This window comes from Mus pahari, chromosome 10 (genome assembly GCF_900095145.1).
Source record: "Mus pahari chromosome 10, PAHARI_EIJ_v1.1, whole genome shotgun sequence".
Taxonomy (NCBI): domain Eukaryota; kingdom Metazoa; phylum Chordata; class Mammalia; order Rodentia; family Muridae; genus Mus; species Mus pahari.
The window spans coordinates 20,352,803-20,364,915 of record NC_034599.1 but is presented as its reverse complement, the minus strand read 5'-3'; the positions used below and the strand labels follow the sequence as shown (position 1 = coordinate 20,364,915).

The window sequence follows — 12,113 nt, the reverse complement described above, 5'->3', positions numbered from 1 at the left end:
CCTCCCCCCCCTCTCTCTCTCTCTCTGTCTCCCTCTCTCTCCCTCTCTGTATCTCTGTCTCTGTCTCTTTCTGTTTCCCTCCCTCCCCCTCCCTATCTCTCTCTCCTTCTCTTTGTCTCTGTCTGTCTCTCTCTATCTCTCTGTATCTCTGCTTCTGTCTCTATGTCTCTTTCCCTGTCTTTCTCTCCTTCCATCCCTGACTCTCTCTCCCTTTTTCTGTCTCTGTCTGTCTCTGTATCTTTGTCTCTCTTTCCTTCCCTCCCTGTCTCTGTCTCTGTCACTCTCTGTCTGTCTGTCTCCCTGCTTTCTTTCCTCCCTCCCTCCCTCCCTCCCTCCCTCCCTGTCTGTCTCTCTGTCTCTCTCTGTCTGTCATTTTTTGTTTTTTTTGAGACAAGGTTTCTTGGTATAGCCCTTGCTGTCCTAGAGCTCACTCTGTAGCCAGGCTGGCCTTGAACTAACAGAAATCTGCCTGCCTCTACTTGCCTAGTACTGGGACTAAAAGCATGTGCCACCACGGCCCAAAAAAGGAATTGTTGATTGTAGAGACCTAATTTAGGACATTTTGGGGAAGCTAAACTGTTGAGGGACATATTTTCAACTTTATTAGTATTCTACCTGTCGAGAGTATCTACCTGGAAATAGAGCTGCCTGAATTCCTGCTATTAATAAGAAATACAACCTCAGACATCTCTATTGTGTCAACTTCAGAATGACAAGACTGGATTTTTCTCTCTAAGATAAAGGGAAGGAAAAAGTTTCCCTTTTAAAAGTCTATAGTTTTCAGAGCTGAGAAAATTGGAACAGATCCCCTGTACCCACGTAAAAGCTAGTGCTACACGTCTATATGCCTAGGTCTGGGAGTGGGGCTGGCCAAGGGGGTGGTAGAGATAAGTAGATCCCTGGACAGGCTGTGGACCACTCTAGGTGAATTGGTCAGTTCCAGGCTCAGTGGAAGACCCTCTTACAGAAAACGGGAGATGATGAGCAACAGGGGAAGGCACCCAACACTGACCTTTGACCTCTCCATAGTCCCACTCCCTCCCCATCACACACAAACATGTACATCTGTGCATGCTATATTAACAAATATGCATATAGACACATGCACAAACAAAAGAAAATAAGAGTTAACACATTCACAAGTGCTGCTTACTGGTGTATGTTCCCCATAGTTGTTTTGGTTTGTACAAATATCTCTTAAGTATTTTTTTTTAATTGAAAATAGATTTTTTTTATTTCATACACTCAGAATTTCTCCTCCTTCAACTCTTCCCAGGTCCTTTTCTACTCCCTGCTGCCCCTAGTCTACACACCTTCCTTACTCTCTGTCCTCAGAAGACAAACAGACATGCAAATGATAGCAACAATAGCAGCAGCAGCAGCAGCAGACAAACTGGAATAAGATGAAGCAAATAAAACTACCAGGAGAAAAACAAAAAACAAAAAAACAAAGAAAAAGCACAAGAAATACAATGGAGATGTAGAGACTCACATATTCACACACACACACACACACACACACACACACACACACACACACACACACAAATCCTATAGAAACTGTAATTTATAGGCAAAGACTTATAAGGAAAAAGAAAGAAGGAAAGAAAGGGAAAAAAATTAGAACTGGTGGCCAGACAAATCATTATGAAACAAGGAACCTCCACAAATATCGTTGAGTTTGTTTGGTTTGGGCTCTCCACCTCTGGTCTGGCTTAAGTGTTGTTTGACTATCTAGTAAGACTTGATTGGAACAGACCCGTTTTTCATTTGTGAGTGGTTATCAGTTGAAGAAGATAGATTTTGAGTTAGTGGAGCTTATGATCTCTCCTTCCCAGCGTGGGAGCCCATTTGGGTTAGCTCCTTGTCTTGATGAGTTCCTATGTGTGTCAGTCCTGGCGGGTCAGGAAGGGCTTGTTCCCTTGCTCTCCTCTATCACCACTGGCTCTTACAGTCTCTCTCTCCTCCTCCTAAGTTCCCTGAGCTCTGAGGGTAGCGTTTGATGGAGGAAGAATCCCACGTAGGACTGTGTTCCGAGGTCTCTCACTCTCTGCAGTTTGTTGTGGATCTGTTTTGCTTCTATTGACTGTAGCCTCTGAAGACGGTTACAGAAGACATTGATCTATGAGTATAGCAGAATAGCATTTTTATTGCTAAGTCTTAAATTACATATTTTAGAGTTACAGTCTTTTTTAAGGTCTGGGGAACAAAAGCAGAGCTGGTTAACTATAACTTTCTTCTTTGCAATGATCAAATATTTGACAGGCAGCGTAAGAGAGGAAGGGTTTAATTTGGCTCACAGTTGGAGGCAGGGAAGACACAGTTGCAGAAGTGTGAGGTAGCTGGTCACAGTGGATCAGAAGCACCTGAAGTGGGGCTGGCCTAGGAAGGACACTTTCCCCTTGTCTTACTTTCTCCAGCAAGGTTGCATCTTCTAAGGGTTCCAAAACTTCCTAAACCAGCGCCACCAGCTGGGGACCAAGTGTTCATGAGCATGCCTGGGACACTTTTTTTAAAAGATTTATTTTTTTTTTATTATATGTAAGTACACTGTAGCTGTCTTCAGACACCTCAGAAGAGTGCATCAAATCTCATTACAGATGGTTGTGAGCTACTATGTGGTTGCTGGGATTTGAACTCAGGACTTCTCGAAGAGCAGTCAGTGTTCTTAACCAGTGATCCATCTCTCCTGCCTGGGACATTTTACATTTAAATCACAAAACTAGTGTTTATTGAATACAGAGTGACAACATTTTAAGGAGGATTCCATTTCAGAGTTAGGGAAGCAGAAGCATAAGGAAGTTAATGGTGACTTTTCACAAGTTTTGTTAAATTAATAGAATTTTAACTTATTTTGAAACCATATTTAGAAGTATGGTCTTCGGGCTGGTGAGATGGCTCAGTGGGTAAGAGCACCCGACTGCTCTTCCGAAGGTCCAGAGTTCAAATCCCAGCAACCACATGGTGGCTCATAACCATCCGTAACAAGATCTGACGCCCTCTTCTGGAGTGTCTGAAGACAGCTACAGTGTACTTACATATAATAAATAAATAAATTAAAAAAAAAAAAAAAGAAGTATGGTCTTCACTCTTGGCTCTTTAAAGGGCAGTTTATATTTGAAGTGTTTGTATTTGAATGTTTATACTAGTTTAAATTATTTGGCTGCTGTATTTTTAATAAAATTTTATTACTTGGCTATGACTATCCCTCAAAATAATATGTCATGAAATTTGCTTGATAGTTTTGATTATTAAAGGGAATGTACTTAAAAATCAAAGTATTCTTGACTTTGCTCATGCTTGCTACATATTTTTGTGGATGACTTATTTTCTCTATATATACTTGGGCCCAGGGCCAACTTAGGTAAAATGTATTGTGTTATTTGAAGAATATTGAAAATCAATATGTTTTCAGTAAGATTTAAAAATACTATCAGTGATTGACTTACAGTTCACAAATCAGTTCAGAAAAATGTTCTTTTTTTCTTACACATTAAAAGGCTTCATTTATTCTTTATTACAGAAATGTTGATCACCAGTTTCCTGGGCAAGGTGTGCCCCCTGGGTTCCCAGTGTACCCTGCGCTCAGCCCACTGCAGATGCTGTGGTGGCAGCAGATGTACGCTCATCAGTATTATATGCAATAGTAAGTATGTCTGAGTTCACTGTCTTATGTCCTCTCTTACCTTAGCTAAGTTGGTCTGGATTGTTCTTCTTGTTATCACTTGGTTACTTCAAAGTTACCAAGAAGGAATTTATAAACTCAGGAGACACCTACTCTAATTGGTGAATGGACAAAGCATTCCCCTCTGTTTCACGTCAGCCAGGCCTGCTCAAATTCCCTTCTTCATGCCCCTGATATCATTGAGCAGTAGTCAGATACTTAAAAAAAAAAATGATACAAAGAGTTTTCCCTGACAGGCTGCAGATCCACATGGAGACAAAAAGTCAAAGGGAAAGAGGCCATAGGAAATATAGGGCTCAGTGTGACACATATGGTCGTCACACTCATGTTTGACTGTGGACAGAGGAAGTAGGCATCTCATCTCTGAGGCATGACTGCTTTGTTCTCCATTCACCCTCATCCTGCATACCATGCCTCGCTGACCAGCTGCTGTTCTGTATCTTCTTCTGTCTGTGTGTCCTCCTATCTCTCTCATCACCCCCACCCCTTCCTTTGAACAGCAACATTTCTTGCTCAGGTGGACAGAGCCTGACCTTCCTGCCTGCTGTGTGCCCGTTGACACCCAGGACTCTGGGAGTGCTCTTAGATGCCATTCTTCCATCGCTGCAGTTGTTAGTCCTTTCCCTTCTGTGCTTCTTGTGTTGCTGCTCCGTTCCTGTAGGGTAGTGGCTTTTGCTCTAAGGTCAGAACACCTAAGCTTTGGCTCCTTCATTCTTTAAGTGCTTTTTTTTTTTTTTTCAATTTTTTATTAGATGTTTTCTTTATTTACATTTCAAATGCTATCCTGAAAGTCCCCACCCTGCTCCCCTACCTACCCACTCCTACTTCTTGGCCCTGGCCTTCCCCTTTACTGGGGCATATAAAGTTTGCAAGACCAAGGGGCCTCTCTTCCCAGTGATGGCCGACTAGGCCATCTTCTGCTACATATGCAGCTAGAGACATGAGCTCTGGGGGTACTGGTTAGTTCATATTGTTGTTCCACCTATAGGGTTGCAGCCCCCTTCAGCTCCTTGGGTACATTCTCTAGCTCCTTCATTGGGGGCCCTATGTTCCATCCAATAGATGACTGTGAGCATCCACTTCCATGTTTGCCAGGCACTGGCATAGCCTCACACGAGGCAGCTGTACTACAGAGCAATTGTGATTAAAAACTTCATGGTACTGGTACAGCGACAGACAGGTAGATCAATGGAATAGAATTGAAGACCCAGAAATGAACTCACACTCCTATGGTCTCTTGATCTTTAAGTGCCTTTCCTTCTGACTTCTTTGTCAGTGAAACTTCCCCTGGTACTTGTCAGGAAAGCTCTTGGCCTTAACCATGTAGAGTCTGGCTTCTGTTATCCATGAACCAAATATCTTACACAAATGATATAACTGAGCTTCTGTTCTTTCTTTGAATACTGTTTCCAAAATTTCAGCCAGATCCTTTTCATTTTAAATCTGTTTTACTTCACACTAACTGCCATTTTTTTTTAAATCTCATACCACAACTATATCTTACTTCACGTAACTTTCTTACAACTACTGAATCAGGCTTTTATTCCCTCCAAATGTCTACTGACTTTCTTTCCTCCAGCCTGAAGGACACATACACACACACACACACACACACACATACATACACACACGCACGCACAAAGCTTACTACCTTCATAAACACTGGCTTCAGGGAGGCTATTTGTACTTTTTATGTTGTCATGGTCAGCTATCGTTTAGTGATGACTTTGTGTTTCGCACTGTTTTACACCTTTTGCTTGTTTGTGACCTCCATGCAAACCATGTAAGATGAGTAAGACTTCACTGTAGCTTACTGTTGAATCAAATTACTATGTGTGCATCATTCCACTTTTGAATCTCAGCTTCTTACCTTTAAAGTAGCTTACCCATGTATCAGAGTAGTCACAAGATAAATGTTTTAGAAACAGGCTTATTTAGAAACAAGGTCCTCCTTAGCACATTGGTTTAAATTGTAATTTATAGCATAGAGAATATAATTTCCTTAATTTTCCCTAGGAACCTTGACTAACTTTATTAACAGTTTAAGCATTTAAAAATACTTAGTAGTTAAACAAAATACACAATACAAAATAAGTAAAGAATCCCTGTGTACCTGTGTTTCAGCCTCAGTATTACAAAACCGTGCCAATCTTATTCTATTAACTTCTCCTCTTTGGTTATAATTTAAAGCAAATCCATGTTATTATTTTTCTGGGGAAATATTATTTTTCTTTGTGAGACAAGGTTGTTTGTAGCCAAGGTTGGCCTCAGAATGACTTTTTAGGCAAACATGGCCTCCAACAGTTGCTTATACTGCTTCTGGCTCCCCAGTGGAGGGACTGTAGGCTCACGCATGCTACCATGCCCAGTTCTATGTGGTGCTAGGGACAGAGCCCTGGGCTTTCACTATACCAGCTAAACTGCATAATTTCTTAAAATTACATTTTATTTATTTATTTATATCTATCTATTTATTTATTTATTTACTTATTTATTGTTGTGTCACGCACACGCATGTATACTGTGTCCCATATGTAGAAGCAGAAGGCAGCGTGTGTGATTGTTTCTTTCCTTCATGTGAGTCCCAGGGATTGCACTCTGGTTGCCATCTTGCTAATCCTGTTTTGACTTACACGAGTCACATTATCAGCATCTTTCAGGACACAAGTCTTTCTAAGGTGACAGGAACCATTGATCCTCAAATGGAATTGCCCAAAAACCAGGATGGAGGTTAAGGAATGATTTTTTTTTTTCTCCTAAGATTTATTTAACGTTTAAATCCATATTTAGACAAGTATCCCAAAGTGTGGCCTGAGAGGAATTTGACAGCTCTGAGGTATTATCCCATGTAGAATAATAAAATGAACTGAAAGATTAATTTTGGCTTGGAAGCGTTTTAACCAGAATATTTGGTTATTTCTTCCTCCTCTCTGTGTGGTCGTAGATAGCCAGGCTGAGAGAAGGCCTTCGCTAGTCACACTCACTATTCCACTGGAAACTGCTTTCTCAGAAACACAGAGCAAGAGTGCGGTACTGGAGATTACGTATCTACAAGTTATAATACCCAAGACATTTAAAAATAGAAAGTATGGTAAAGGGTTTTTGTTTCTTTCTTTTTTCTTTTTTTAAATATTTTGATGACTGTTTCAGTCAAGCTGCAGTTTCAGCTCAGGCCACATCAAGTGCCGGCTCAGCCCAACGTGCTGCATCATCACCTCTAAATTTGGCACATGTTCCTGGAGAAGAGCCTCCACCAGCTCCCAACCTAGTGGCCCAAGAAAATGGGCCCATGAATGAGAATGTTCAAATGAATGCACAGGGTGGCCCAGTGCTGAATGAAGAAGACTTGAACCGCGACTGGCTGGACTGGGTGTACACGTTCTCCCGAGCTGCCGTCCTCCTCAGCATCGTATACTTCTATTCTTCTTTCAGTCGGTTTATCATGGTAATGGGAGCCATGCTGCTGGTTTATTTGTGAGTGACAGATATTAACTGTTTGTGATTTCTCTTAATTTTGAAACTGTTGACCACAGACTCTGTCATAATGTAGTCATAGAAATGCTGAATGAAGGAGTTTTAATCCTGGCCTTCATGTATCTGGCATATTGATGCTACCCAAAAGCAAGGACAGGAGGTATTGTGTAAGAATATTTATAAGCAGCGATTTTGTTTATCATATTTTATATAAATTTTTAATTCTATGATTCACAGACAACCAGTTATTTAGAACTCAAATATATGATAAGTGCTCTCATAAGGATGTTCTTTTAAGTTGTATTTATCAATAGTAAGTCTAACAAATGTAGATCACTCTTTTTTTATAAGTAGATTGTTTTATTTCTTCCCCTGGCCTTGCCTTCTCTGTAAGGGGAAAAGAAATATACCTGGCCATATTTCATTTAAAATAAAAAAAAGCTCCAAAAGATTTTGTGATTTAAAGTGTCAGACTGAGCCAGGTATGTCCATGATAAGCTTTTAGATTTGAATTGGGTTTTGTTTTGCTGTTATTACCTTGAGAAATTCCCTGGCTTGAGGGAAGATATTTGTTTTTATCATTTATCATAGCTCTGATAGTTTTTTTTCTTGAGGGACATTATTGTGTTACAAATACAAGTGACTATGGCTTCTCTTCTTTTTATTTTACTGAACAGACACCAAGCCGGATGGTTTCCATTCAGGCAAGAAGGCGGTCAGCAACAGCCTCCTAACAATGTGGACGCTAACAATGACGGGCATAATGCAAACAATCTAGAACTTGAAGAAATGGTAGGTTATGGATGTTTGTGTAGATTTTAAAGGTAGACAGTCCTCAGCCCTACATGAGACAGAAATGACAGGCCTTGGATGCTCCATACATACCCGTGGAAAGCACACAGAGAAAAGCTAGTGTAGAAACTGTGGTAGATTCAGATAGGTTCTTAACATGTAATACGGAGTCAATCATAGCTTATGTTAGGATAAGTAGGAAGGATTAGCTTCCAAAAATCATCTAGAAGGAAAATTATGCCTGTGATAAAATGTATTATATTGGCAGTTATTTGCACACTGCAGAATTTTGAAGCTAGACTTCACAAAGATTACTAATGATCCTGGAACTGCCATTAGACTGACACACCCAGATTTCTTCATGCTACAGAGTATTAGCCCTCTGCTGTTAGAGGTTTGTGTTTGTGGTACTGATTACTCAGGAGTATGTTTATGTTGTTTGAAAGGAGCGCCTTATGGATGATGGACTTGAAGATGAGAGTGGAGAAGATGCAGGTGAAGATGCCAGTGCAGCTCAAAGGCCTGGGTTAATGGCTTCAGCTTGGTCTTTTATCACCACCTTTTTTACTTCACTAATACCAGAGGGGCCTCCCCAAGTTGCCAATTAGACCTGAAAAACTGTGCCAGCTGCAAAGGAGGGGTTGACCTTAGGAAAGCGGTTTAAATAACAGTGCAATTTAAAAACAATGTATAACTTTTCTTTTGATGATCATGTACAGAGGTCTTTTCTTTAAGCTTCTCATGCATATGAATATTTTAAGCACAAATGGACTACTAAGCTTGTGATTTTTCTTTGTTTGTTTGTTTAAAGATCCTAACAGAACATAGCATAACAGTAATGGTCTTCCAGCTTTATTCATTTCAATTATGTGTAGTGCGCCAAGCAGAACCACTGTGTATTATTTCTTTAAAGAGCTGCTACACCTTTAAATGTTCATAACTAGATGGCCAGCCCTTCAATGTGTACTTTGAATAAATATATCTATTTTCTGTGAATTATCCTGAAAGTTTTAAACAGAAATGACCTCATAGTTTTTAATAAAGTTTATTTACCTAAAATGTGCTAGTAGCATCTTGCCCACCTATAAAGCAATAAACTTCTCAAAAATATTAATTTTGACATTTGAATAAATGATGGAAACTTTCTATTTTAAGGACACATGTTCCATCAGTTGGAATTAGTACCTTAAAGGAAAAAAAAAAGGCAGCTCTTCATTGGAATTAAGTGACACAAAATGTTTGATATGGCAGAACTTTTATAAAATATGCTGGAAATTGCTCCCTGTAATTTTTTAAATAAAAAATCAATTATGATAAACAGCCTTATGGGATATTTATTCAAGCTCTTCGATACTAGTTTACCTGCAAAAGTATATTTAAAATTTACAAGTATATTTAAATTTTTTTAAAGGGTTAGTTTCTTTCAGGTCAGTTTGGCTTTCTTCCGTTCCAAAGGGCACCTCTTAATTTTCAGGCCAACTGGCACTGACAGACATGCTCCTGTGTTGAACCCCGAGCCTCCTACACAAGTGCCTACAGTAGTGGCAGAAGAATGCAGAGCTATTGGAATTCTTGATAAGTTTATTTCCTTCTGTTGGAAGCTAGCAAGAAGCCTTGTGGAATTTGCTGAGGGGCAGCATCTTGGGGACACTTTTGTGGATGTGCTGTCGTTATAGGGACACTGCAGGACTGTGTCTCAGCCCAGGCAGAACCTCAGGAGGTCAGATTTGCCCAGAAAGGGTAACAGCTATGGGATCTAGAAATAGGAAATGTGTTCCTATTTTTAACTATCATCTCTATTTTTTAACTATCATCTCATTTTTAACTGTCATCTCTATTTTGTTTTAACTATCATCTCTATTTCCTTATGCCAGCCTTACTTTCAGTAAGTCTGGTAAGAACAAAACAAGCTAACAACCAAAAAAAAAAAAAAAAATTAGTCAGGTGTCAGCCATGTTTTGGAGGGACCTGTATGGTTCCAAACAGCTGTGGTACTTAAGATTGCTTTCAAACAGCAAAAGAGGATATACAGAAGCAGAGAGACTGCTCTGAAGGCCAAGTGGTGACTAGTGACAGCTAGGATAATGTTTTCTAAATGCTTCCCAGGGACTTGGTCTGTTTCTTACATTTGACAGACAGGATTAGGTTTTCTCCAGTGAAAGATTCTGTTAATGTGTGGGCAAAGAAAGGGGTGATTCAAGGGCTGGAGAGGGAAGACATGCTCCGTCATGTGACTCCACAGCCCAGTATACCAATTAGTCTCTCTTTCATCACTACTGAAATTAGACATATCACGGTAGTGGGATGGAGACCAATTTTGGAGCCACAGTTGTGTAGTCCGGTGGCAGGTTTATTTTTTATTTTATTTTTTTAAATGAATGTTTAGTTTTTTACCTCATAGATAAGACTTGATTTCCACCTCACATTTTAGTAATCTGTGGTGAGGCAGCCTGGTGTCTTGGTGAATCTGGAATGCTGGCACTGGAGCTACAGAACTGGGCCAGGCTCTGGGAAGTGAGTTCTTTACTAGCAACCTGTCTGGGAAGGCAGTGTGGCTAGCTGGCTCATCTCCACTGATGGACGGTCCTGCCTGTGTGGTGGGCACAAAGCATATTTACTGTGCCTCATTCTCACACATTCATTACACTGTGGATGTTCTGATATTTAAACATTCGGAAACATTTATACAAAACAGGAATTCTTGACAGTGCTTCCTGTTACAGAACAGTGCAAGCCTCTTCTTAAAGGCCCCCGTGGAGCCTGCTGAGAATCATCCTCTTAAAGAGCACAGAGTCATCACTCAGGGCTCCTGTTGCCGAGCTCTTGGGGGCTTCGTTCCAGGCCGTGACTCTTAGGAAGCAGAAGGCTTGCCCAGCACAGTGAGGCTTCATCCTTACTGAAGGTTTGTCTCTTCCTATAGCCAGCCCCGAGTTTGGGGCTGCCCTTATTCTACACTTAATGGGTACATCCTGGAGGTCCCAGGCTTGGGGACCAGTCTGGAAGTCATCTTGTCAACACTTTCCAGTTCTACTGCTGAATTTGGACTCTTCCCCTGACTGACCTGCTCTGCAAAGTGAGCAGACCACTGCCTGCACACACTGTTCCTGGAGCTTGTACAGCCCCGCAAGTCTCTCCAAGTGACCCAAGGCTACAGAAGAGGCAAGTGGGAAAACCATGAACACACTTGGCCTTCACCAGTCACCGTTCCCATGGAAGAAGCACCAAAAGGCTGGTTGGGGCCATCTTGCCTAGTCACATAGTAATAAAAATAAGTAGCTAGATACTTTAAAGCATGCCATATTCCTGCTGTCCTGTGATAACCACCATGACCAAAAGCGACTTGGGGAGGAAAGGATTTATTTCATCGTAACACTTAACAGTCCACCTTGAATGGAAATCAGGGCAGGAACTCAAGGCTGGAACCTAGAGGCAGGAGCTAAAGCAGAGAGCATGAAGGATTCTTGCCTACAGGCTTGCTTGTCATGGCTCCCTTAGCTTGCTTTCTTTTATTACCCAGGACCACTTTGCTCAGGGGTGGCGCTGCCTACCATTAGCTAGGTGCTCCAACATAAATCACTAATCAAGAAAATACCCTACAGACTTGCCTACAGGTAGTCTGACTGGGGATTCTGAGTTGAGATTTCTCAAATAACTAGCTTGTATCCAGTTTATAAAACTAACCAGGACGCCTGCTGCATGCTAACTGTACGCCGTCATTTTAAAATGTTTTCAGAACAACTCAAGGCTGTAACTTTTACTTCTGTTTCTCAGAATGAGAACACCACAATAACTGGCCCCAGACCGTGTGAGTAGTGCATCGTAGCGTTCTGTTCTGCTTTGTACCATGCACTCTTACTAACATTTGCAGTCCGTTCTTACAAACAATTAGCTCTGGAGCGAATTGGGATGAGGTTGTTTTGCACCAAGGCTTCTGTTGTGAAAACAAGAAAAGTCAATAGTAGACATTTATTCCCATGATCCAGGGCACTCCTGAGCTGAGGAGAATGACTGGCACTTGCTGATGTTAGGGGTGAGTAGAAATTTTAGACGACTTATTAGAAACAAACGTAAGAGTTCAGGAGCCTTAAGATGAAAGGATGGACTATCCAGAGACTACCCCATCCGGGAATCCATCCCACCATCAGCCACCAAACCTAGATAC

The 12,113-nt window shown here is 41.0% G+C and overlaps 1 protein-coding gene across 1 annotated transcript in view; it reads left to right on the top strand.

Moving 5' to 3' along the window:
* The window catches only part of Herpud2 (HERPUD family member 2), a 41,817-nt gene extending 32,807 nt beyond the window's left edge, over positions 1–9,010 (top strand). The window contains exons 5-8 of the mRNA XM_021206283.2: positions 3,524–3,646; positions 6,836–7,159; positions 7,837–7,951; positions 8,398–9,010. Of these exons, the coding sequence (XP_021061942.1) occupies positions 3,524–3,646; positions 6,836–7,159; positions 7,837–7,951; positions 8,398–8,559 (724 nt within the window). The 3' untranslated portion in view covers positions 8,560–9,010. The remainder of the gene's footprint in view (positions 1–3,523; positions 3,647–6,835; positions 7,160–7,836; positions 7,952–8,397) is intronic.
* Positions 9,011–12,113: the final 3,103 nt, after the last annotated feature.